Source organism: Onychostruthus taczanowskii, unplaced genomic scaffold (assembly GCF_017590055.1).
Source record: "Onychostruthus taczanowskii isolate IOZ18803 unplaced genomic scaffold, ASM1759005v1 scaffold3, whole genome shotgun sequence".
Classification (NCBI taxonomy): Eukaryota; Metazoa; Chordata; class Aves; order Passeriformes; family Passeridae; genus Onychostruthus; species Onychostruthus taczanowskii.
The window spans coordinates 24,543,439-24,569,516 of record NW_024500349.1 but is presented as its reverse complement, the minus strand read 5'-3'; the positions used below and the strand labels follow the sequence as shown (position 1 = coordinate 24,569,516).

The window sequence follows — 26,078 nt, the reverse complement described above, 5'->3', positions numbered from 1 at the left end:
AAGCGGTCCTTAACTCCTCCAAACCACTCAGAACTTTGGGAACGTTCTCCCTCCTTTCCAGATGTTCTCCCTCCTCCCAGTGGAGTAAAGCTCTTCTCCAAGTCCATTTCCTCCAAACCTTTGGAAAACATCTTGGAAAAGCGGGAATTCAGAGCAGGGCCGTGTCTATGGCCGATTCCAGGTGCTGGAGCAGAGCCTCCGGAGGAGGAGACAGGGAAGTCAGATCCAGCTTCCGGAAATCCTCGTTAGCGCTTAACGAGCTCAGCACCTTCACCGTCCTCTTCAGGTCGAACACGGCGTGCAGCATTCCCAGGGTGGAAATGGCGGCTTTGGAATTGTTCTGGGATGAGGATTCCTCATCCAGGCCCTTCTCCAGGACGGAAATCCGGTTTTCCGCGATGACTTTGAGGAAGTTGTAGAATTCCTTGTAGTCGATGCCTGTGCAGGATTTCATGATCAGCTAAAGGGGGGGAAACGGAGTGAAAACGGGAATGACAGCGGGAAAAATCCAGGAAAAATCCCTAAAATTGGATGTTATGGAGTTAGGAATTCTTTGGAATCATAAATAATTATGTTTAATAATTTTTTCATTGGAATTGCTTCTGGAGCCAAAGACACCAGGTTGTTTTTCCCAAATATTCATTTTTGGAAGGAAATCAACCCAAGGAGAGGGAACAGCTTCCAGAAGTCAACTTGGAATTTTATTCATCTGGAGAATTTTGGAAGGAATTTCACCCACCCTCTTCCTCATGGAATTTTGGTTGGGTTATGGAGTTTGGTCTTTTGGACTCTTTCCCAGATCCAGGGGCAGCCACAGCTTCTCTGGGAATTCTATCCCAGCCAGGAATTCCTGCCCAAAATCCCATCTAAATCCCCATTTTTCCAATGGGAAGCCATTCCCCGTGTCTTGTCATTCCATGCTTATCCCAAATCCCTCTCCAGCTTTTCTGGAGCAGCTTTAGGCTCTGGAAGGGGCTCTGAGGTTTCTCCCTGAAACTTTCCCTTCTCCAGGGGAACATTTCCAGCTCTCTTGATCCTTAAGTTTTCCATCTTTCCAACCAACATTCCAACCTGGACACAGCCAATAACCAGAAGCAATTCCCACACTTTTACGGGGAACATTCCCAAACTTTCATAGGGAGTATTTCCCAACAAAACAAACCCGTCCCCAACTCCTACTTCCTTAAAAACCAGGGAAATTCTGCTGCAAGAACTCCAATAATCCCGGAATTCCGGGATAATCTGGGATAATCCGGGATGTACCTGGCACTGGAGGTGCCAGTCGTCAATGGGATCTTTCCATTGGCTGATTTCCCTCTGGACGGCCGCCAGCTCATCCTGCAGGAAGCTCCACATGACGGCCACGTTGCAGCCGTTGACCCAGTTGTGGTTGATGGAGATGGTGTCTTCCTGAGGGAAAAATTTGGGATAATCCATGGATAATTAGTAGTTAGTCACTAATTAAGTTATTAGGGATGATAATATGGGATGTGCTGCTCCAAAAATTCTATTCCTGAGCAACCCAAGATGTCCCTCATTCCCAAAATGCTGCCGCTGACCCAGCTGTGGTTGATGGAGATGGTGTCTTCCTGAGGGAAAAATTTGGGATAATCCATGGATAATTAGTAATTAGTCAATAAATAAATTATTAGGGATGATAATATGGAATGTGCCACTCCAAAAATCTGATTCCTTCTTTAGAAAACCAAATTGTCCCCAGTTCCCAAAATGCAGCCATTGACCGAGCTGTGGTTGATGGAAATGGTGTCTTCCTGAGGGAAAAATCTGGGATAATTCATGGATAATTAGCAATTAGTCAATAAATAAATTATTAGGGATGATAATATGGAATGTGCCACTCCAAAAATCTGATTCCTTCTTTAGAAAACCAAATTGTCCCCAGTTCCCAAAATGCAGCCACTGAACCAGCTGTGGTTGATGGAGATGGTGTCTTCCTGAGGGAAAAATTTGGGATAATCCATGGATAATTAGTAATTAGCAACTAATAAAGTTATTAGGAATGATAATATGGAATGTGCTGCTCCAAAAATCCCATCTCACGGGATCTTAAGGATCATCCCATTCCATGGGCAGGGACACTTCCCACTATCCATGGTGCATGGTGCTCCAAGCTGGAATTCCTCCTTCCTGGGAAGGATTTTCATCCTTTCCTCTTCCTTTTTCCCAGGATCTTCCTCCTCCTCCTCCTCACCCCAATTCTATGCCATGGAATTCCCACCTTGGTTTGGGTGGAAAAGGACCTCAAGGACCATCCCATTCCCACTCTCCCAGGTGCTCCAAGCCTCATCCAAGCCATCCTTGGACACTTCCAGGGATGGAGCTTCTCTGGGAAAACCATTCCAAACCATTCCTTCCCAACATCACGCGGGAGAACAGATCAACCTTTTCCCAGAAAATCCCAATTTCCGTCCATCCCAACAAAACCTCTGGGATCCCACTTCCCGATCCAAGAGCAATTCCCAGCGGGATCCATTCCCTCACCAGGTTATAAACCTGGTGGTGCCACCCGCTTGGAATGAAGACGATCTCTCCGGCTTCCTGGAGAATTTCCAGAGGGGGTTGGCTCTGGCTGTAGCGCGGATAAATCCTCTTATCCCGAAGATCCGGAGCCGTCACGTCAAAGGGGAGATTCCCGTGGCGATCCTTCAGGAATTCCTCCTGTCCCGCGGGATACAGGAGCCATTTCTTCCTGCCACAGACGTTGGCTGACCAGCTGTAGGAGCGGAAGACGTCGGCATGGAACGGCGTCCTGGGAAAAATCAGGGATGGGCGGGAATCAATCCCAAAAAATTCCGACAGGGATTCGAGTTGTTGAGAAGCTGAGGTGCTGATCCAAAATTCCTCATGGATTATGGACTTTGGCTAATAAAAGGCCACTATATGGATACTGATCCCAAAATTCCTCAAGAAATTTCAGTTGGATTATGGAATTTTGGTTATTAATAGGGCATTATGTGGATACTGATCCCAAAATTCCCTAAGGAATTTTGGTTGGATTGTGGAGTTTTGAATATTAAAAAGCCAGTGTATCCATACCAATCCCAAAATTCCTCATGGAATTTTGGTTGGATGATGGAGTTTTGGATATTAAAAAGCCACTTGTCCATCCTGATCCCAAAATTCCATAAGGAATTTCAGTTGGATTGTGGAGTTTTGGATATTAAAAAGCCACTGTGTCCATACCGATCCCAAAATTCCTCAGGGAATTTTGGTTGGATTATGGAGTTTTGGTTATTAAAAGGCCATTATATGGATACTGATCCCAACATTCCTGATGGAACTCTGGCTGGATAATGGAGTGCTTTATATCCTCTGTGCTTCTCTTCAATTTATCCCAAAAATCCCTCAAGGGCAGGGAATTAAAAATGCAACTTTAGAATCAATACTGTGCTGGAATTTTCACCTGGAATTTTCCCCTGCAAAACACTGGAGTTATCCCTGCACATTCCAAGTGGCTGATCCCAAGGGAATTTTTCCTCTAATCTCCCAGATCCCTTTTTCTTTTTTTTTTTTTTTTGTGGGTACAATTTGGGGTTTTCCCTTTTCCCTCCCATCCAGAACCAGCTGGGACACCGGGAGACCTGCCTGGTTGTCCTGAGGGATACTGGGATAATTTCCTGGGATATTCAGCTGGAAAAGGAGTTTTTTGGGATGAGAGCCTTACCAGGATCCCTTGGGTCCCATGTAGACGAACCTAAAATCATCCACGGCCACGGCATCCCAATATTCGTTGAGCCAATCCGAGGAAAAATACACGGGAGTGGTGTAAACATCCTGCTCTGGAAAAGCTCTGGAAAACACAAACGCTTGGAAAAGCAGCTCAGGAAAACAGGATCCCCCGAATGCAGTGGGAAGAGCAAGGTGGATCCTTTAGGATGGAATTCCAGGGGTTTGGGGTGGAAGGGAGTTGAAGGAGCAGTTTATCCCAAATTTTCACTATCCCAGATTGTTCCAAGCTGGTCTTGGGCACTTCCAGGGATTCAGGGGCAGCCATGGCTTCTGTGGGAATTCCATCCCAACCCCTCCCCATTCCCACAGGGAAAATTCCTTCCCAAGGCTCTTTTCCAGCTGGAGAAGGAAAGGCAGAGCTGGGGGAAGGCAACTGGAAGGAGTGGGAATGTTCCCAAAAAGCCAATGGATACAAAAGGATCCCAAATCCAACACGGCCATGGAATGATCCCAACTCAAATCCCAATCCAGATGTGACTGTAGGAGCTGTTCCAGTGCCGTTTTCCATAGGGAGAAAACATGGAATGGTTTGGGTGGGAAGACACCTTAAGGATCATCCCATTCCATGGCCAAGGACAATTCCAACTGTCCCAGGCTGCTCCAGCCTGGCCTCGGACACTTCCAGGGATCCAGGGGCAGCCACAGTTTCTCTGGGAATTCCAGCCCCTCCCCACCCTCCCAGACAGAAATTCCTTCCCAAATTGAGTTTAAATGGATCTTGAGTGAGGAATAAAAGCTGGGAATTAGGCTGAGGCAATATCAGGGATTTGAGGAATCCGGGGCTCTTTTTGGAGTTGGAGGCCCAGGCTTTGGAATCCCTCAGGGAATGCTGGAATATTTTCCCTCCACACTGATGCCAAGCTCATCTGTTTTACCTCAAAACCCCAACTGGAACAACTGAAAATCATGGAATCATGGAATTTTTTGGGTTGGATGGGATCCTAAAGAACATCCAGTTCCAGCCCCATGCCAGGGACACTTCCCACTATGCCAGGCTGCTCCAAGCTGGCTTTGAGCACTTCCATGGATGGAACAGCTTCTCTTGGAATTCCACCACAAACAGGAATTCCTTCCCAAATGAAGTGGGACACCATTCCCTGGGTCCTGTCATTCCATGCTTATCCCAAATCCCTCTCCAGCTTTTCTGGAGTCCCTTTGGGCTCCGAGGATTCCGTGGATCCTTCCCTTCTCCAGAGGAGCATTCCCACTGCCGGAGCGTTGGGAATGATCCCTGACCTGCTCAGGTGCCAGTCCTTGAGGTAGAGGCAGCCCCGGGAGGAGCGGTAGCCGTTCCTGATGTATTCCCGCCAATATTCCACGTATTCCTTGAAGGGCAGCTGCTCCTTGGGGTTGGAATTGTATTCCTTGACATCGCAGTTGGCAACGGGCACCACGGCTTCTCCTGGAATTACAAATCCCTCGGGAGTTTTCCTTGGGAATCAGGAGGATTCATCAAATCATCTCCACCTCACACTCATTCCCGCGGAATTCCGGGCTTCAAATGTTCTGAAGGAACCATCCCAATCCCAGAGCCATCATTCCAGGGGGACACCATCCAGGAATTACAAATCCCTTGGGAATGAGGGATTCATCAAATCACATCCCTGAAGTTCATCCCTGCAGAATTCCGGCCTTCAAATATTCCAAAGGAACCATCCCAATATCCCAGAACCATCATTCCAAGGGAACACGATCCAGAAATTACCAATCTCTCAGGAATTTTCCTTGGAAATCAGGAGGATTCATCAAATCATCTCACTCAAGCTCATCCCCATGGAATTCCAGGCTTCAAACATTCCAAAGGAATATTCTATATCCCAGAACCATCATTCCAGGGAAACAAAATCCAGGAATTACAAATCCCTCAGGAATTTTCCCTGGGAATGAGGAGGACTCGTAAAATCACCTCCCTCAAGCTCATTCCTGCGGAATTCCGGGCTTCAAATATTCTGAAGGAACCATCCCAATATTCCAGAACCATCATTCCAGGGAAACAAAATCCAGGAATTACAAATCCCCTTGGGAATCCTCTGCAGGAATGAGGAGGATCCATCAAATCACCTCCCTCAAGCTGATCCCCGTGGAATTCTGGGCTTTAAATATTCCAAAGGAACCATCCCAATATTCCAGGGAAACGCCATCCAAATCCACATTGTTTATTTTAAGTGACCTGGATTTTCCTGCTATTTATTCCATGTGCCCCAAATTTTCCTGGTTTTCCTTTGCTGTGACCTGAATTTCTCAGTTTTTTCTTTAAAGGGAATTTTCCCCTTAAATTCCTCCCTTAGGAGGGAGGTATGGGTCAGGAGTGAATCCTTCAGGATTTGGAATAATTAAATTATCCAAGATTATAAATTTATTTAAATAATAAGTGATAAAGGTAATTTGATAATTAAAGATAAATGAAATAATTTAAATTATAAATGATAAAGAAAATTTGGGAATACATTTCAGCTTGGAATCTGTGAACCAAACTGTGAAGAAATGGGAAAAATCCATGGATTAATTTTGCACAAAAGCTTGGAATTTGGGATTTTTTAGTGCCTTTATCCCTAAAATTCAATCCTAAAAAGCTGAATCTTTTAGGATTTGGAGAAAATCCCAGGACTTACCAAACTTCTGCAGGAGATGCTCAAAGTTGGGTTTCCCATGGAAAAAAAATCCATGGATTAATGTAGAATAAAAACTTGGAATTCCGGGGTTTTTGAAGTGCTTTTATCCCTAAAATTCAATCATATAAAGCTGAATCCTTCAGGATCTGGAATAATTAAATTCTCCAGGATTTTATATTTATTTAAATATAGAAAGAAAATAAAATTTGGGAATGAATAAATAGAAAAAATTCCATGTATTAGTTTAGGAAAATCTTGAAATTTTGATTTTTTTAGTGCTTTTCTCCCTAAAATTCAGTCCTAAATTACTGAATCCTTTAGGATTTGGAGAAAATCCCAGGACTTACCAAACTTCTGCAGGAGATGCTCAAAGTTGGGTTTCCCATCCCACGTCACCCAATTTTTCCTGCTGCCCCAATCCTCGGTGAACTTGGCCGAGAAAATGCAGGGATGGTTGGGAATGAGATAATCCCGGAAAAAATCGGAATAAGTGAAGGAATCGGCTTTGTCTATAAAATCCACGTGGCCCCCGGGGAGAGCACGCGGAGAAGAATTCCCAAAATCCCGGAAAAAAGCGGTGGAACAGGCAAAGGTTGCTCTGTCCATGCAGGCTGGAAAAAAAATTCCTGGCTGAGCCAAGGAATTTGGAAAAATAATCCCCAAAAAAAAAATCCCTGCCAAAAATGGGATTTGAGGCTTTAAAAGTGTGGAAAATCATGAGGAAGTTGAGGGGAATAAAGAGTGTTGGGATAATTTGGATTTTCCATGGTTTTTGGGATAGTTGGGAAAATGGATGGGGTTTTTTGGATGTTTATTCCTCTTGTCAGAGCTGGTTCTGTCCTAAAAAAAGCAGGAAAAGAAAATTTCAGTGGGATATTTCCAAGGAATTGATGAATTGAAGGGGTGGAAGGAAAGAAATTCCTGAAATATTTGGGAAAATGCTGATTGCTGTAGGAGCATCCCTTTGTTCCCAGCTCTGGCACTTCCCACAGAGTTTTTCCATGGATTTGGAGCAATCAAAGGATAAAAATAGGGGAAAAATGGGAAAACCCCCCCCAAAAAAAACCAAAAAAAAAAGAGGGAAGGGGAAGGCTGAGCACAGTGGGAATAAAGGAAAGAGGCTGCAGGGATGGGATTTGGGAACACTGAGGGAAAAGGGGATTTAGGGATCTCCAGGAGGGAATTCCTCCCTCACAGAGCTCCAAATGTTGGGGTTAAGGAACGTCCATGAGGGAATTTTCCCCCACAGAGCTCTGAGGGAATATGGGAATTAAGGAACATCCACGAGGGAATTTTCCCTCAGAGATCTCCAAGAGAATATTGGAATGAAGGGAAATCCATGTGGGAATTCCTCCCTCAGAGATCTCCAAGGGAACACTGGGCTATCACAGCGGGATTAAATGATTTCCATGATGGAATTCTCACCTCCCAGAGCTCCAAGGGAATATCGGGATTAAAGGAAATCCATGAGGGAATTCCTCCCACACAGAGTTTCAAGGGAATATGGGAATTATGGGATATCCATGAGGGAATTCCTCCCTCACAGCGTGCCAAGGAAATATCAAAATTAAGGAACATCCATGAAGGAATTCTTCCCTCAGAGATCTCCAAGGGAACATGGGAATTAAGGGAAATCCATGAAGGAATTCCCCCCTCACAGAGCTCCATGGGAACACTGGGATATGGCAGTGGGATTAAAGGAGTTCCATGAGGGAATTCCTCCCTCAGACATCTCCAAGGGAACACCGGGATTAAAGGAAATCCATGAGGGAATTTCTCCCGCAGAGGTCTTCAAGGGAATATCAGAATTATGGGACATCCATGAGGGAATTCCTCCCTCAGGGAGTGCTAAGGGAACACTGGGATTAAGGAACCTCCATGAGGGAATCCCCCTCAGAGATCTCCAGGGGAACACCGGAATTAAGGAACCTCCATGAGGGAATCCCCCTCAGAGATCTCCAGGGGAACACCGGAATTAAGGAACCTCCATGAGGGAATCCCCCTCAGAGATCTCCAGGGGAACACCGGAATTAAGGAACCTCCATGAGGGAATCCCCCTCAGAGATCTCCAGGGGAACACCGGAATTAAGGAACCTCCATGAGGGAATCCCCCTCAGAGATCTCCAGGGGAACACCGGAATTAAGGAACCTCCATGAGGGAATCCCCCTCAGAGATCTCCAGGGGAACACCGGAATTAAGGAACCTCCATGAGGGAATCCCCCTCAGAGATCTCCAGGGGAACACCGGAATTAAGGAACCTCCATGAGGGAATCCCCCTCAGAGATCTCCAGGGGAACACCGGAATTAAGGAACCTCCATGAGGGAATCCCCCTCAGAGATCTCCAGGGGAACACCGGAATTAAGGAACCTCCATGAGGGAATCCCCCTCAGAGATCTCCAGGGGAACACCGGAATTAAGGAACCTCCATGAGGGAATCCCCCTCAGAGATCTCCAGGGGAACACCGGAATTAAGGAACCTCCATGAGGGAATCCCCCTCAGAGATCTCCATGGGAATACCGGGATTAGGGAACCTCCTTGAGGGAATTCCCCTCTCGGCTCTCCCCAGTGTGAGGGGGAGGACCCGGACACCACAGGGCGTCGCACACGCCATCCCCACCTCGCTGTCCCGTCCCACCCCCACCGTCGCTGCCCGGAGGAACCGGGAGCACCCCGAAGGAGCCACACTCACCCCCGCCCCCCGCGGGGCAGCCCCGCGGCGCGAATGGCGGCGTCGGCGGCGACAATGAAAGGCTATGGCGGGCGCCGCCGGAACCTCTGCGTCGGGCGGGTGGGGGCCGGGGGGGAGGCGAAAAGCGGAGCGCATCGGCGCGGGGCTCAGCCAATAGAAACGCCCAGATGCGCGGGGCTCAGCCAATGAGAGCGCGCGGAGGGCGCAGGCGCGGAGCGGGGTCGGTGCCGCACTGAGGGAGGTGCGTGGGGAGCCGGGGGAGCTCGAAATGGGGCCCGAGGGGCTGGAGGGGGAGCTTGGCCTTGGAAATGGGGCTGGGGGGGTCACAAACTGGGGCTTGGGTGGGCTCCGGACGGGGAATGAGAGGCTCCGATCCATGGCCGCGGTGGTTTTGGACCAGGACAGGGAGGTCCGGATGGGGCTGAAGGGACCCGAAATGGCGCGGGAGGGGTTCCAAGTGGGGCGGGAGGGGCTGGAGGTGGAGTTTGGGGCTCGAAAATGGGGTTGGGGGGTCACAAATTGAAGCTTGCGGGGACTCCGATCTGTGGTCGGTGTGGTCTCGGAGCGGGCCCGGGAAGACTCGAAGTGAGGTGGGAGGAGCTCGAGGTGGAGCTTGGGGCTGAAATGGGGCTGGGGGGTCACAAATTGGGGATTGGGGAGGGGGCTCCGATCCCTGGCCGCGGTGGTGTCGGACCGGGGGTTCTGGATGGGGCTGGGAGGGGTTGAAAGCTGAGGGGTCACAAATTTGGGCTTGGGGGGGTGCTCAGCCCATGGCCGCGGTGGTCTCGGACCGGGAGCGGGGGAGTCTGGATGGGGCGGGAGGGGCTGGGGATGGAAATGGGGCGGAGGGGTCACAAATTTGGGTTCGGGGGGCCTCCGATCCATGGTCGGTGTGCTCTCGGACCGGGACCGGGGGATCCGGAGGGACTCGAAATGGGGCAGGAGGTGGAGCTTGGGGTTAAAAATGGGGCTGAGGGGTCACAAATTTGGGCTTGGGGGGGTGCTCAGCCCATGGCCGCGGTGGTCTCGGACCGGGAGCGGGGGAGTCTGGATGGGGCGGGAGGGGCTGGGGATGGAAATGGGGCTGAGGGGGTCACAAATTGGGGTCTGGGGGGCTCCGATCCATGGTCGGTGTGCTCTGGTCTGGATGGGGCTACAGGGACTCGAAATGGGGCGGGAGGGGCTGGGGATGGAGCTTGGGGTTAAAAATGGGGCTGAGGGGTCACAAATTTGGGCTTGGGGGGGTGCTCAGCCCATGGCCGCGGTGGTCTCGGACCGGGAGCGGGGGAGTCTGGATGGGACGGGAGGGGCTGGGGATGGAAATGGGGCGGAGGGGTCACAAATTTGGGTTCGGGGGGGCTCCGATCCACGGTCGCTGTGCTCTCGGACCGGGAGCGGGGGAGTCTGGATGGGACGGGAGGGGCTGGGGATGGAAATGGGGCGGAGGGGTCACAAATTTGGGTTCGGGGGGGCTCCGATCCACGGTCGCTGTGCTCTCGGACCGGGCCCGGGGGGTTGAGAACCGGGGCCTGGCAGCTCCGCCCGGGGCCGGGGCGGGTCCGAACCGGGAACCGGAACCGGGAGCGGGAGCGGGGTCGGCTCCGGGAGGGCTCGGCTGGGGCTGGGGGCTCCGTGAGGCGGATCCCGGGCTGGGCCGGCACCGAGGGAAGGCTGGAAGCGGGGTTTGGAGAGGGGATTGCGGAAATCCAGGAAATTCCTGGATCCCAGAGTTGTGCTGGGGAATCCTGAGGGAGCTGGGAGTGTTCATCCCAGAGGAAAGGAGCGCAGGGGGAATTTTTGGGGTTGGGCTGTGCTGCCAGGGAACAGGGACAGGAGGAGAGGGAGATTTTGGTTGGATATTGGGAATATTCCTTCATGGAAGTGTGTGAGGTCAGCTTGGATCCGGCTGGGATAGGGGAGGATCCATGGAGTGGGATCACCCTTAAGGTCCCTCCCAGCCCAAACCATCGGAATTCTCTGTTCCCTTGGGGTGAGGAGGAGGAAAATCCTGGGAAAAAGGAAGAGGAAGGGATGGAAGTCCTTGGCAGGAGGGAGAAATTCCAGCTTGGGGGTGAGGAAACAGAGGTGAGGCTTGGGAATGAAGGAATGAGGTCAGGCCCGGATACTTCACAGCTTGGAGAATCCTAAATTTGGAATTTGTGGATTTATCAGTCCTGGAATTGAGTCTTAATTAAAAAAGATGAAGAGAGACTGGATGGGATTGATAAACTCATTTATTGAGTGTGGCTCCCAGGAGTTTTAATCTCAGCGTTTCCCAGATTTAATTCTGGGAATAAAACCTGTGGAATTCTCAGCAGTGCAGGAGGAGAGAAAACAAACAATAAAAAGTGCAGGAATGCTCTGGCCATCATTCCCAAAAAACCTGGGAATGAAATGTTGATGGGAACATCACCCAGGGATGGTGCCAGCTCCTCCCCCTAATTAACTAATTAGTAATGCTCCTGGTTAATTGGGTGAACTCACCAAAGGTGAATCAGCTCCTTTTTATGGAAGCAGCCCCTGGATGATGTTCAGGGAAAGAATTCCTGCAAAATCCCCGTGACACTGCTGGATGTTAAATCCTCATCTCCCTGCTGCTGATCCAGGCCTTGCTGTGCATGGAATTCCAGGATTTTGGGGCAGATGTGGCCAAAAATCCAATTATTTCCTTAAAAAAGAGTGTGGATAGTGGAAGAGTCCAGATCTGATCTGGGAACAAATGGTGAGGGAACATTTTGGGAAGAAGCTGAAGGGATTTCTTGTGGAATCCCTCAGGTGTCTCCTGGATGAAGGATTGTGACATTCCCAAGTTTGTAAACCTGTGCCATTCCCAAGTTTGTAAACCTGTGACATTCCCAAGTTTTCGAACCTTTTCCCGAATGTACACAGAATTCAGAAGCAATTTGATTTTTTTTTTGTTTTATTTTTCCACCAATCCCATTTTTTCCATGGATCAGCTGCCAGATGTTAAATCCTCATTTCCCTGCTGCTGATCCAGGCCTTGCTGTGCATGGAATTCCAGGATTTTGGGGCAGATGTGGCCAAAAATCCAATTATTTCTTTAAAAAAAAGAGCGTGGATAATGGAAGAGTCCAGATCTGATCTGGGAACAAATGGTGAGGGAACATTTTGGGATGAAATGGAATTTCTTGTGGAAAATTTGGGATAGTGGAAGGTGTTCCCATGGCAGCTGGAACTGGCTGATCCTTGAGATCCCTTCCCAAACCATTCCATGATTCTCATCCTGAAATCCAGGAAGATTCTGCCCGTTGGTTTTCCAACAATTCTGACCATTTCTTTTCTTTAATGTTGGGGAAAAAAAATCCTTTTGTCTTTTAATTGGAAATTTAAATTTCTTCTTGAAGAGAGAAGAATCTGTTGCTGGTGACAATACCATTATATTGGGGAAAAAGGAAAAAAAAGGATTCCATTCCTAACTGGATTTTTCCTTGGAATAAAAAAGGATTTCATTCCCAACTGGATTTTTCCTTGGAAAAGAAAAATAGGATTTAATTCCCAATTGAATTTTTCTGTGGAATAAAAAAGGATTTCATTCCCTACTGGATTTTTCCTTGGAAAAGAAAAATAGGATTTAATTCGCAATTGAATTTTTCTGTGGAATAAAAAAGGATTTCATTCCCTACTGGATTTTTCCTTGGAATAAAAAAGGATTTCATTCCAAACTGGGTTTTTCCTTGGGGGAAAAAAAAGAAAAAAATGTTTTATTCCCAACTGGATTTTTTCTTGGGGGAAGAAAAAAGGATTTAATTCCCATCTGGATTTTAACTTGGGGAAAAAAAAAAACCCACCAATTTCATATCCAGCTGGGTTTTTCCTTAAAAAAAAAAAAGGATTTAATTCCCAACTGGATTTTTCCTTGGAAAAGAAAAATAGGATTTAATTCCCAATTGAATTTTTCTGTGGAATAAAAAAGGATTTCATTCCAAACTGGGTTTTTCCTTGGGGGGGGGAAAAAAAAAAAAAGGTTTTATTCCCAACTGGATTTTTTCTTGGGGGAAGAAAAAAGGATTTAATTCCCATCTGGATTTTAACTTGGGGAAAAAAAAAAACCCCCCAATTTCATATCCAGCTGGGTTTTTCCTTTAAAAAAAAAAAAGGATTTAATTCCCGACTGGATTTTTCCTTGGAATAAAAAAAGGATTTAATTCCCAACTGGATTTTTCCTTGGAAAATTTGCCCTCAGGCCCAGCAAGGAGCTGAGTAAAGCTTGGAGCTGCCAGGTGAGTCAGGGATCACGAGACCAGAGACAAATCCAGGTATAAAAACCTCGGGAAGTCACGGCTCTGCCTCTGCTGCCCTTCCAGACCTTGGATTCATTCCTTCAATACAAATCCTGGATTTTTAAAGGAATTTTCATTTTTGGGAGCAGCCTCTGTTGATTCAGTACAAATCCTGGATTTTTAAAGGAATTTTCATTTTTGGGAGCAGCCTCTGTTGTGTTTTCCTTTAGTTTCAAGGTTTTTTTTTCAAAACTTGGAAGAGAAAAAAAAACGTAAGGGAAAAAATTCCTCCCTGAGGGGAAAAAATGCTCCTGGAGAATTTCATGGATTCAAATCCAGGTAAGAAAATTGGGATAAGGCTCAGGAAGAGCCTCTTTGAATTTATAATTAGGTATAAATCCTTAGTTTTTTAAAGGAATTTTCATTTTTGGGAGCAGCCTCTGTTGTGTTTTCCTTTAGTTTCAATTTTTTTTTTTCAAAACTTGGAAGAGGAAAAAACCCTGAGGGAAAAAATTCCTCCCTGAGGGGAAAAAATGCTCCTGGAGAATTTAATGGATTCAAATCCAGGTAAGAAAATTGGGATAAGGCTCAGGAAGAGCCTCTTTGAATTTATAATTAGGTATAAATCCTTGGTTTTTTTTAAAGGAATTTTAATTTTGGGAACAGCCTCAGTTGAATTTTCCTTTAGAAATTTTTTCCTTGGTAAAAACTTGGGAAAAAATTCCTCCCTGAGAACTCCATGGATACAAATCCAGGTAAGAAACTTGGGATGAGGATTAAGAAGAGCTTCTTTTAATTTATAATTAGATATAAATCCTTGGTCTTTTAAGGAATTTTCATTTTGGGAACAGCCTCAGCTGAATTTTCCTTTAGAAATTTTTTCCTTGGTGAAAACTTTGGAAAAAAACCCTGAGGGAGAAAATTCCTCCCTGAGAATTCCATGGATACAAATCCAGATAAGGAACTTGGGAAAAGACTCAGGAAGAACTTATTTTATATAAATCCTTGATTTTATTTAAGGAATTTTCATGTTGGGAACAGCGTTGGTTGTATTTTCCTTTGGAATTTTGCTGAAAACTGGACTCTAACCACTCCTTGAAATCAGATTTTCCTGGAATTTTGCTCCCTCTTTTCCCACAATATTCTCTGGGGTTATGGATTTATTGGATCAAAAGAGGCGTAGAATTTTCACTTTAAATTCCAATTTTTTTGTCAATTTATGGCTGATTTTTTTTTACTATTTCATTTCTAAAATTAATAATGAAAAAAGAGTTATTAAAAATCCATGGAAATAAGGGATGGAAACCAAATAAAGGATTTTTTTGGGCTATAGCATGGACTAATCTTCATCTTAATTATATTGGAATTTTGAGTGTATTTAGTTAAGAAAATAATCTAAATGATTAAATTTATTTATTAAAAATAATAATTAAAAATGTCTGGAACTGGACTTTTTAAGGAATTAATGATGCAGCAGCCTGAAAATGCTGGGAGATCTCAGGGTGGGATCAGGAATTCAGCATTCCTGAAGAGGGAATTTTTTGTTTTCCTGAGAATTCCTCAATTTTTCTTGGAGAGATCGGATTGGGGTGGAATTAAGGAGGGTAATTAGCAGGAATCTCATTAATGGCATAGCAGAATTCCAGAGCTTCTGGAATTAATCTGTGATCCCATGGAATACCAAAGCCTTGGAGAAGATGATGGATCATGGAGCGATGAAATCCCAGTGATGTCATCAACATTCCCAAATTAATTATGGGATGGAAGCAGGCCTCGGTGCTGGAAACCACTGCCATGAGGAAGATACTCCAGGAAAATTCCAACCCTTGTCTCCAAGAAACTTCTGGAAGGGTGGAGAGAAACCATTCCAGGGACGGAATTGCCCATTCCAAAGTTGGGATTGTTTGGTCAGAAGGAATGCCTGGGAATTCCTGGAGAATATTGGGAATTGTTGGAGAATACTGACAATTCCTGGAGAATATTGGGATTTCCTGGAGGGAATACTGGGAATTTGCAGACAATACTGGGATTTCTCAGGGAATGCTGGGATTTCTTGGAGAATGCTGGGAATTCATGAGGAATACTGGGATTTCCTGGGGAATACTGGGAATTTGTGTAGAATGCTGGGAATTTGTGAGGAATATTGGCAGTTTCTGGAGAATATTGACAATTCCTGGGGAATTCCTGAAATGTGCTTAACGTGCCTGGATTTTGAGATGCCAGAGGGGAAGGGGAGTGAGCAGGGGTTTATAAAGAGGGATGAGCTGGAATTTTGGGATATCTTGGATTTTCTTCAGTGCCTGTTGATCTACGGGAAACCGAGGATGAGCTGGGAATGGGAATATTCCAGAATATGAATGGGATTATTGGGACAGTGCATGGTCAGTGATGTTGATGGACTTTTCCAGAGGAAATCTGGAATTTTGGGATATCCTGGATTCTCCTCAGTGTCTGTTGATCTGTGGGAAGCTCAGTTGAACTGGGAATGGGAGTATTCCAGGATATGGATGGAATTATTGGGTACATGGGATGGCCAGTGATGTTGTTGGGCTTTTCCAGAGGAAATCTGGAATTTTGGACTATCCTGGATTTTTCTCAGTGTGTGTTGATCTGTGAGAAGCTCAGTTGAACTGGGAATGGGAGTATTCCAGGATATGGATGGAATTATTGGGTACATGGGATGGCCAGTGATGTTGTTGGGCTTTTCCAGAGGAAATTGGAATTTTGGGCTGTCCTGGATTTTCCTCAGTGCGTGTTGGTCTGCAGGAAGCTGAGGATGAACTGGGAATGGGAATATTCCAGAATATGAGTGGAATTATTGGGAAGGTGCATGGCCAGTGATGTTGATGGGCGTTTCCAGAGGAAATCTGGAATTTTGGGATATATGGGATTTTCCTTGGTGCCTGTTGGTCCGTGGGAAGCCACGGTAAGAGGAATGGGAATATTCCAGGATATGGATGGAATTATTGAGAAAATGCATGGCCAGTGATGTTGACAGCACTTTCCAGAGGAAATCTGGAATTTTAGGATATCCTGGTTTTTCCTCAGTGCGTGTTGATCTACGGGAAGCTGAGGATGAGCTGGGAATGGGAGTATTCCAGAATATGAGTGGAATTATTGGGAAGGTGCATGGCCAGTGATGTTGATGGGCGTTTCCAGAGGAAATCTGGAATTTTGGGCTATCCTAGATTTTTTTTCAGTGACCACTGGTGTGTGGGAAGCTGAGGATGAGCTGGGAATGGGAATATTCCAGGATATGGATGGAATTATTGGGAAGGTGCGTGGCCAGTGATGTTGATGGGCGTTTCCAGAGGAAATCTGGAATTTTGGGCTATCCTAGATTTTTTTTCAGTGACCACTGGTGTGTGGGAAGCTGAGGATGAGCTGGGAATGGGAATATTCCAGGATATGGATGGAATTATTGAGAAAATGCATGGCCAGTGATGTTGACAGCACTTTCCAGAGGAAATCTGGAATTTTAGGATATCCTGGTTTTTCCTCAGTGCGTGTTGATCTACGGGAAGCTGAGGATGAGCTGGGAATGAGAATATTCCAGGATATGGATGGAATTATTGGGAAGGTGCGTGGCCAGTGATGTTGACAGCACTTTCCATAGGAAATCTGGAATTTTGGACTATCCTGGATTTTTCTCAGTGTGTGTTGATCTGTGGGAAGCTCAGTTGAGCTGGGAATGGGAATATGCCATGGAATTATTGAGCAAATGCTTAATGATCATTTCCAGAGCAAATATTCCTGTGGTTAGAAATGCTTCCCAAACTCCTTGGATATCCAGCTGAAAAGAGCCAGGAGCCAGGTAAATTCCTGTGTGTTTATTCAGGATTCCTGCTTTTTTCCCCTTGGATTTTAGTGTCTCCCGCTGGGTTGGAGAGCGTTTCCCTGGGAGAGGAGGCCGGGAAGAGCGAGCTGATGAACGAGGACATCCGGATCCATTCCTGGCCTTGCTCCTACTACCTGGACACCAGCAAACAATGGATCCCCGGGAAGCTCTCCCTGACTCCCCTTTCCATCAAATTCACTGCTGACAAAACGGGAGAGCTCCTGGTGGATTTCCATCTTTCCGGGATCAGCGAGATCAAGAAGGAATCTTCCCATTTAATATTCAGCTCCCTCACCATCCTGGAGAAGGGCACCAAGCACTGGTTCAGCTCCCTGCATCCCAACAGGAATGTGGTGTTCAACATCCTGGAGCATTTCTGGAGGGAGCAGCTGGTGTCCAGCCAGGAGGCCGGAGCGGGGGCGGCCTTGGAATCCAGCAAGGGCAAGGAATTAACGGGAATGTTGGAGGGATCCCAGAAACGCCTGGAGGACACGGCCAAGGTGCTGCATTCCCAGGGGGAACAGTTTGACAACATCATGAAGGGACTCCACAAGATCGAGGGGGACATGGATGTGGCTGACAGGTTCGGAATGGGAACGTTCCCTGAGCTGGGAATGGTTTGGTGGGCCTGGAATTTCTGGGGAAGGGCTTTGGGAAATGAAACTGGATTTTTCATTGGAAGGATGGAGCAGCTCAGTGAGGGAAGGCTGAGAGAGCTGGGAGTGTTCCCCTGGAGAAGGGGAAAATCCATGGAAAGCTCAAGAGCCCCTTGCAGGGCCTGGAGGGGCTCCGGGAGAGCTGGAGAGGGACTGGGGACAAGGGATGGAGGGACAGGACACAGGGAATGGCTCCCAGTGCCAGAGGGCAGGGATGGATGGGATATTGGCAATTCCTGGTTGGGCTGGAATTCCCAGAGCAGCTGTGGCTGCCCCTGGATCCCTGGCAGTGCCCAAGGCCTGGCTGGATCACCCTGGGACAGTGGGAATTCCCTGTCATGGAATGGGATCATCCTTAGGATCCTTTCCAGTCCAACATGAGCTCAGGGAATGTTGGGAATTCAGCTCTGGGAATTCAGGAGTGCCACAATCTCCTTCCACCCGTGCCCTGCTCCCTAGGAATAAAATGTATCCAATGTTCCATTCCTGGGAAAATGCCTGGGAAAAGCAGGAGTTGTCAGGAGTGGGAACAGCCAGGGCTCCTGGGAATGTTTGTGCCAAGTATTTCCTTATCTTGGAAGCCTCTGGATAAAATTCCAGCAGGAGTGAGGGGAATGCAGCTCTGGAGCACGAGGAGAGGAAAGGAATGGGAAAGGACTCGGAGTGTGGGAAGGGACTTGGAATTCCATGGATTCAAGGGTGGCTAAACATTACCCATCTGGGAGCTGCAGCAGGGAATTCCAGAGGGCTCTTCCCAGTTTTATTGAATTTAAGGAGCAGGGGATTCCTGGGAGTATCCCAGGGTTTTAATGGACTTAAAACAGGGAATGAAAACAGAATTAAATTGGGATTTTAGGGATGGTTATTGTTGGTTTTCCTTTGAAAAAACCTGGAATATTTTCCTTGTCCTCGGAGCAGGAGCTGAACCTGAACAATTCCAGCTCTGGTTCCCTTCCCTGTTTGCTGGGAATGTTTTCCTTAGGGAGCTGCCCCAACACTGCTGGAAAGGTGGGGTCTGGACACTTCTGGGAATTTTTTGCTGGATTTTGGTGTCTCAAGCTGGAATTCTTAGTGTTTTTTCTGGGAATTTGGGTGTTGTGCAAAGGAAGAGGCGTCAGGCTGAGGGGGGTAAAGGAAAAAGAGCAGGAAAAGGCCTTGGGAATGGTGATGGTTGGGCAGGAGTGGGAATATTGTGGAACAGACATGTGGAAAGGGGCCTGGAAAAATCCATTTCCATTCCTTCCCTCCCAGCTGGGATTCTGGGAGTTTTTCCAGTGGATTATGAGGAGAAGGTGGGGTTTGAACTGCCTGGATCCTGGGAAATTATGGATGGGTTTGAGGAGGGATTAAGGAATTTCCGTGTCCATGGGGATTTTCTTGGAACTGCTGGAACATCCAGAGCTTTTCCCTCTCCCAACCCTCCCTTCCCTCTTCCAGGCTGTTAACAGAGCTGGAATCTCCTTCCTGGTGGCCCTTCAGCACCAAACTCTGGAAAACCCCTCTGGAAGCAAAGCCCAAGGAAACCCCCGCTGCTCCGGATGCCAAAAACCAGGAAGGAATCCTGCTGCGAATCCCCGTGATCATCACCCACAGGACAGATTCCAACGCCAAACCCGGCAAACTCACGGTGCTTCCCTCCGGCCTGGAAATCAAGGATTGCAATTCCCAGCTCCTGCACCGCTTCGAATCCCGGGATGTGGATGACATCCGCGTGCACACTCCCTACGAGATCAGCATCCGGCAGAGGTTCATCGGCAAGCCCGACACTTCCTACCGGCTCCTGGCGGCGCGCATGCCGGAGGTCATTCCCATCCTGGAGATGCAGTTCAGCAAGAAAATCCAATTTTTGGAGGATGCTCTTGGATTTGCTGGAGCCAGGAAGTCCCCTCAGGCGGATTTGGGAACGTCCATCTGGCAGGCAGGTGGGTGCCAGGGGGTTCCAGGCTCCAGAGGTTTTTCCAAGCGGTATTCCAGAGACCATGGTGAGCGAGTCCATGATAAATCCATGGAATAAACTTGAGGTGGCTTCCGAGCCTTTGGCACTGCTGCTGCTTTTCCTGGAGTTAATTCCCAGCTGGAAGGGAATATCCAATATTCAATAACCAACACCCAGTAATTGCTATCCAATACCCAATAACTAATATCCAATAATTAATACCCGGTATTTAATATCCAATATCCCATATCTAGTAGTCAGTGTCCAATATCCAATAGCCAGTGTTCAATATCCAATATTTAATATCCAATATCCCATGTACAACATCTGATATTCAATATTCCTATCCCATATCCAATATTTTATATCTGGCATCCAGTATTTAATCATGGATATTCCATGTTCTCTATCCAATGTTTAATATCCAATATTCCATATCCAATATCCAGTGTTTAATATCCAATCCCCAATAATTAATACCCAGTATTTAATATCCAGTGTCCCATATCCAGTATTCAATATTTAATATACAATACTTCATACCTGGTATCCAATATTTAATAATGGATATTCCGTGTTCTGTATCCAGTGTTTAATATCTAATATTCCATATCCAATATCCAGTGTTTAATATCCAATCCCCAATAATTAATACCCAGTATTTAATATCCAATATCCCATATCTGGTAGTCAGTGTTCAATATCCCATAATCCAATATTCAATATCCAGTATCCCATGTCCAGCATCTGATATTCAGTATTCAGTTTCCCATACCCAATATTCCATATCCAATATCCAGTATTTAATATCCAATACCCAATAATTAATATCCAATAATCAATACCCAGTATTTAATATCCAATATCCCATATCCAATATCCAGTATTTAATCCCTAATTTTTAATGTTCTCTATCCAGTGTTTAAGATCCAATATTCCATATCCAATATCAAGTATTTAATATCCAATACCCAATAATTAATATCCAATAAATAATAACCAGTATTTAATATTCAAGGTCCCATATCCTGTAGTCAATATTCAATATCCAATAGCCAGTATCCCATATCCAATGGGTAATATCCAATATTCCATAGCCAGTATCCCATATCCAATATTTAATATCTCACATCCTGTTTCCAATATCTCAATATCCAGTAATTAATATCCAGAATCCAATATCCCATATCCAATAATTAAAATCCAATATCCCACATCCCATATCCAATATTCCATATCCAGTATCCTGTATCCCATATCCAGTATCCCATATCCAATATTTATATTAAACCTTTAATTCCCTTAAATCATGAATATTTACCCCAAATATCCAGGAATCTTGAATCAGAACGTGGGATAAATGTGATTTTCCCATATTAAAACCCCAGGATTTTGATATTGGACAAGTCCAGATGTGGAAATTCCAGAGATTTTGGAATGATTTTAAGAAAACTTTGGTGCCTGAAAATTCCCAACAAGAAAATTGACATTCCCTACTATTAATCCTGAAATTCCAGGATGGGGTTTTTTTAGCTCAACCTTGGGAATTTTCAGCACTGTGGAATTTATTCCTACAAACATCCCTGAATTCTTTTTTTTTTCCTAATTTTTAATCCCAAAGGAGCAAATCAAAGACAGATCCAGTGCCAAAACCAACTGGAAAATTGGGATACATTCATAAATTCCACCAATTTCTGGTTGGAATTCCAGCAGGGAAGGGAACATCCTGGTTTTGAGGAATATTCCAGCTTGGAAAAGCTGCTGGATTTTTAAGGAAGTGAATTTTAGCCTCCGGAATTTCCTGTAATCCCAAAAAAATTCCCAGTTCCTGATGGAATTCCAGGAAATAATTGGATCTCCAGCCCTTTTCCAGGGGTTTTCCCGTTGTTTTCCAGCTGGATTTTGTTCTCCTTCCCTGGTTAATTTAGAAAACCTTGGGAAGCAGAGGGGAGCTGATGGAAATCCTGATTTTCCAGGTTTTTTTTGTGTTTTCCTTGGATTTGTCACCCTTCCCATTCTGTCACAAGGTGGCACTCACGGACTGTGTGGGATCCTTTGGATTTTTTCCATGGAAAACTGATTTTTCCTTATTTTTTTTTCTGATTTTTTTCCTTTTTCTCAAATCAGGAGGGGAAAAAAAAATTAGATTTTTCTGTTCCCATCTCTGTGTTTTGCAATAGAGAATTTATCCAAGGATTTTTGGGAGAAATATCCCTGCAGGGCATGGAAATCTCTGGGAAAATTCTGGATTTTCCCTCTAAACTGCCACAATCCCGCCTGGCTCTTTTGTTTACAGCAATCCTGCCTTCAGGTTATGCCTAAATTTATAGAAATTCCCAAAAAAGTCCATTTTGGCTTCATTCCATGTGGAAAAGGAATTTAGGGAATTATTTTTATCTAATGCTTACTGGCTATTTTTATTTAAAAATATTATTAATTATGTATTAATTGGCTGTTATTGTAATTGATATGACAATAGCCATAACAATAATAACAACAGTGCTACTACTACTACATAATAATAATTATTTTCTGGAATTTTTTTAGCTGCTTTACACTTTTTCCCACTGGTTTTCTTTTGGGGTAAGCATGGAAATTTTGGAACAGCTTTGATCCAATTGTATCCAAAAAAATGGCTGAGAATTCCCATGAATCCCCCCACATGCCAAACTGTCCTCTTTACCAAAGGCTCCCTAAATGAGAAATGAAATTTTAAAAATAATTACTTAAAAAAGAAAATAATATAAAATAACATAAATAAAATAAAAAATGGAATAAAAATAAAGATAAAGTAAGAAAACATAAATCAAATGAAATAAAATAAAATGAAGAAAAAATAAAAGAGAAAAAATGAAATTAAGAAAAATAAAAGAGAAAAAATAAAGAGAAAATTGAAAAAAAGGAGAAAAATAAAGAGAAATTGTGAGGAATACACTTTGAATATTGCCAGAAAACCAGAATTTAATGGGAAAAATTGCATCCTGATTCCTCCCAAATTCCCATGGAGCAAAACACAGCCCAACCACTTTGATCCCAGAATTCCAGAACGATCCTTAAGGATTGCACGAGCAGCAATTCCCTTATCCCAAGCTACCCTTGGACATTCCCAGGGATTCCCCAGCTTCTCTGGGAATTCCTGAAGCTTTCCCTCCTTTCCAGGCAGGATTTTTTCCTTACTATGGAATTTCTCTGGCAGCCACGGGATTCCTGGGAGCCGCGGTGAATCCCGGATTGCCGGCGGGAAGCGCCGAAGGGACGGACAAGGAGCAGGTGCAGCTGCAGAAAGTATCCCAGGAGGAAGCCAAGGAGCTCCGACAGGTAAAAATGGGCATGGAATTTCACAGAATTCCCAGAATGTTCAGGTTGGAACCATCCTATTGTGTCAGATTAAGCTCTTTTCTGACCCAGAGCTGGGGCAACTGAGAGGTGTTTTAGAAACCTTTATTCCATTTTCAGTCTCGTGTGAAGGGTGAGACAATACAGATGTTATAATTCATACCATTACAGTCAAAACCCAATTATTTCCTAATTAAAATACCCTATAAGTGTTTCTTGGCCTATCAACTTTTGTAACACTATACTAAAAATGCCTTAAAGCCAATCATCTAGAATTACCCCTCATAAATCCTACTGCAATACATCTTTCATAGTTCTATTCCTCAAAAATATCTCGTTTTATTTACAAAACCATCCTTTAAAACTTCTTTCTAATTCCATTTGTTTCTCAACAACGTCTGTCCTATTCCATGGCATTTCTAAGTCAGCATTTCTTGTCTCAAAATTTACGTAGAGATGTGTGAACCTTCTGTCAAGCTTTAAGAATTGGTTATAAATTCATTTTCCACAGGATTGTTTATAAATTAATTTCCCACAGGATTGTGGTGTCATTGCAGATTTACTGGTGACAGACTCAATCCCTCACCCATGCTGTCATTAAAAACATTGAATTTTTAGGGGAGGAATTGTTGAATTCCTTCATTTCTTTGTTGCCTTTCTCAAATATTCCTGCCAATTGATCCCTGTGGGAATATTTGAAATATTCCTCGAGTTTGGCATGGAAATTCCTGGGTAATTTTTCATTTGGCTTGGATTTTTTGATCAAAAAAATTGATTGGAATGTGAGCTATGAAAATTCCTGATTTTAATCATTTGATTACAGATATTTGGGGATTTTTCCCTCTTATTCCAAAAAATTCCACAAAATATTCCCTAAACACCCATAGAGGACTTTGATTTAGGAAATCAGTGTGGATTCCAGGAAATGAAGGAATTTTTTCCTGAGATTTCACTGGAAAAACAGTTTTTCAAGGAGTGCAGTTGGATATTTTTCCTTAAATGGATTTTTCAGGACTGTCTCATGGAACTTAAAGAGAAAAATTCCTCTTTTTAATTTTTTTCCCTCTGACCTCTTATTTTTTCTGAATTCTTTGCTAATTCATTTGCCTGCAGTTTTCCAGCTATTTTATTGGATGGTATTTTACAGGAATTTATTTTGGTTTTATTTAATTTTGTTTTTAAACATTTTTTAAATTTTTATTATTTTTAAAATTTGTTATTTAATGTCGTTTCATTTTATTTAATTTCATTTATATTTTTGTTTTATTTTTATTTTTGTTTTCTATTTATGTTATTTATGTTTTATGTTGTTCTGTTCTTTAAATAATTATTTAAAAATTTTATTTATTTTTATATTTATTTTATTTTCATTTTATATTATTTGTGTTGTTTTTTAACTATAATTGGTTTTAATTTTTTACTTTATTTATATATATGTAGAAATATATTTATATATTTATATATACATTTATATTTATTTATATGTATTTATATATATTTTTACATATATTTATTTACTTTATTAGTTTTGAATTGTATTTATTTGATTTAAATTTATTTTTAGTCTATTTTATTTATGCTATTATTATTATTTTATTTAATTTTTTATTTTATTTCTTCTTTTACATTTTATTTCTTTGATTTTATTAGATTTTAATTGATTTCATTTAATTTTTTTCTAATGGGGAAAAATATCCTGCCAGAAGGCAGGGATGGATGGGATATTGGGAAGGAATTCCCTGGGAGGGTGGCGAGGGGCCGGGATGGAATTCCCAGAGCAGCTGTGGCTGCCCCTGGATCCCTGGAAGTGTCCAAGGCCAGGCTGGAGCAGGCTGGGACAGTGGGAAGTGTCCCTGATTGGAACTGGATGATCCTTACAACCCTTCCCACCCAAATTCTGGGATGTCAAACCACGAATAATCCCATTTTTCCGAAGCCCTAACCGCGAGCTCTCCGTGTTCCCCTCTGGCAGATCCTGAGGAAGCTCAAGGGCCTGGCCCTGGAGACGGAAGCGGAGCTGGAGAGGCAGGACGAGGCCCTGGATTCCATCGGCAGCGCCGTGGATCGCGCCACGCTCAACATCGATCGGCAGAACCGCAGGATGAGGAAGCTGACGTAACTTCCCGGCGGGAACGGGAACGCCGGGAAGAGCAGCAGGGTGGGGGAGCCGGGATTTTCAGGACTGGTTTTTCCACAGACACTTTGGGAGGGGTTTGGGAGGAGGTCTGGAAAATGGCGCTGCTGGGGGTGAGTTCCTGAGAGGATTGAAACGATTCCTGGACTTGGATGAGGTTTGGATCTTGAATGGCGGTTGGATCTTGGATGAGGTTTGGATGTTGGATGATGGTTCGACGTTTGGATCTTGGATGGCGGTTGGATCTTGGATCATGATTGGATCTTGGATGAGGTTTGGATCTTGGACAGTGTTTGGATTTTGGATGATGTTTGGATCTGGGATGGCAGTTGGATGTTGGATGAGGTTTGGATCTTGGATGAGGTTTGGATGAGGTTTGGATCTTGGATGGTGGTTGGATCTTGGATCATGGTTGGATCTTGGATCACGGTTGGATCTTGGACAGTGTTTGGATTTTGGATGATGTTTGGATATGGGATATCAGTTGGATCTTGGATGAGGTTTGTATGTTGAATGATGGTTGGATCTTGGATGTGGGTTGGATCTTGGATCATGGTTGGATCTTGGATCACGGTTGGATCTTGGACAGTTGGATATTGAATGATGGTTGGATCTTGGATCACGGCAGTTGGATCTTGGATGAAGTTTGGATGTTGAATGATGGTTGGATCTTGGATGTGGGTTGGATCTTGGATCATGGTTGGACCTTGGATGAGGTTTGGATCTTGGACAGTGTTTGGATTTTGGATGATGGTTGGGTCTTGGATCACGACTGGACCTCGGATGAGGTTTGGATCTTGGATGAGGTTTGGATATTGAATGATGGTTGGATCTTGGATCACATTTGGATCTTGGATCACAGTTGGACCTTGGATGAGGTTTG

At 44.6% G+C, this 26,078-nt stretch overlaps 3 protein-coding genes across 7 annotated transcripts in view; 2 read left to right on the top strand and 1 right to left on the bottom strand.

The window, feature by feature from the left end:
- ALS2CL (ALS2 C-terminal like) overlaps positions 1-118 on the top strand; it is a 32,613-nt gene extending 32,495 nt beyond the window's left edge. The window contains exon 27 of the transcript XR_005952972.1: positions 62-118. The gene's annotated coding sequence lies outside the window, so the exon portion shown is untranslated. The remainder of the gene's footprint in view (positions 1-61) is intronic.
- JMJD4 (jumonji domain containing 4) lies at positions 7-9,164 on the bottom strand. The gene is made up of 7 exons (XM_041408650.1): positions 9,055-9,164; positions 6,710-7,202; positions 4,987-5,152; positions 3,686-3,811; positions 2,503-2,770; positions 1,264-1,410; positions 7-460 (listed from the first exon to the last, which is right to left on the bottom strand). Exons 2-7 carry the CDS (start codon positions 6,966-6,968, stop codon positions 149-151), a joined length of 1,278 nt encoding a protein of 425 aa, XP_041264584.1. The 5' UTR covers positions 6,969-7,202; positions 9,055-9,164; the 3' UTR covers positions 7-148.
- Positions 9,165-9,254: 90 nt separating this feature from the next.
- On the top strand, positions 9,255-25,566 carry SNAP47 (synaptosome associated protein 47). 5 transcript variants are annotated; one of them, XR_005952975.1, is made up of 6 exons: positions 9,255-9,295; positions 17,164-17,716; positions 19,227-19,711; positions 22,885-23,043; positions 25,034-25,408; positions 25,453-25,566. XR_005952975.1 is itself a non-coding variant. In XM_041408763.1 (5 exons), exons 2-5 carry the CDS (start codon positions 17,223-17,225, stop codon positions 25,178-25,180), a joined length of 1,248 nt encoding a protein of 415 aa, XP_041264697.1. In that variant the 5' UTR covers positions 9,255-9,295; positions 17,164-17,222; the 3' UTR covers positions 25,181-25,322. The 5 variants fall into 5 exon arrangements, 2 of the variants coding, with proteins under 2 accessions (XP_041264697.1, XP_041264696.1); XR_005952976.1 differs by lacking the exon at positions 9,255-9,295 and adding an exon at positions 13,192-13,295; XR_005952974.1 differs by lacking the exon at positions 9,255-9,295 and adding an exon at positions 16,777-16,875.
- Positions 25,567-26,078: the final 512 nt, after the last annotated feature.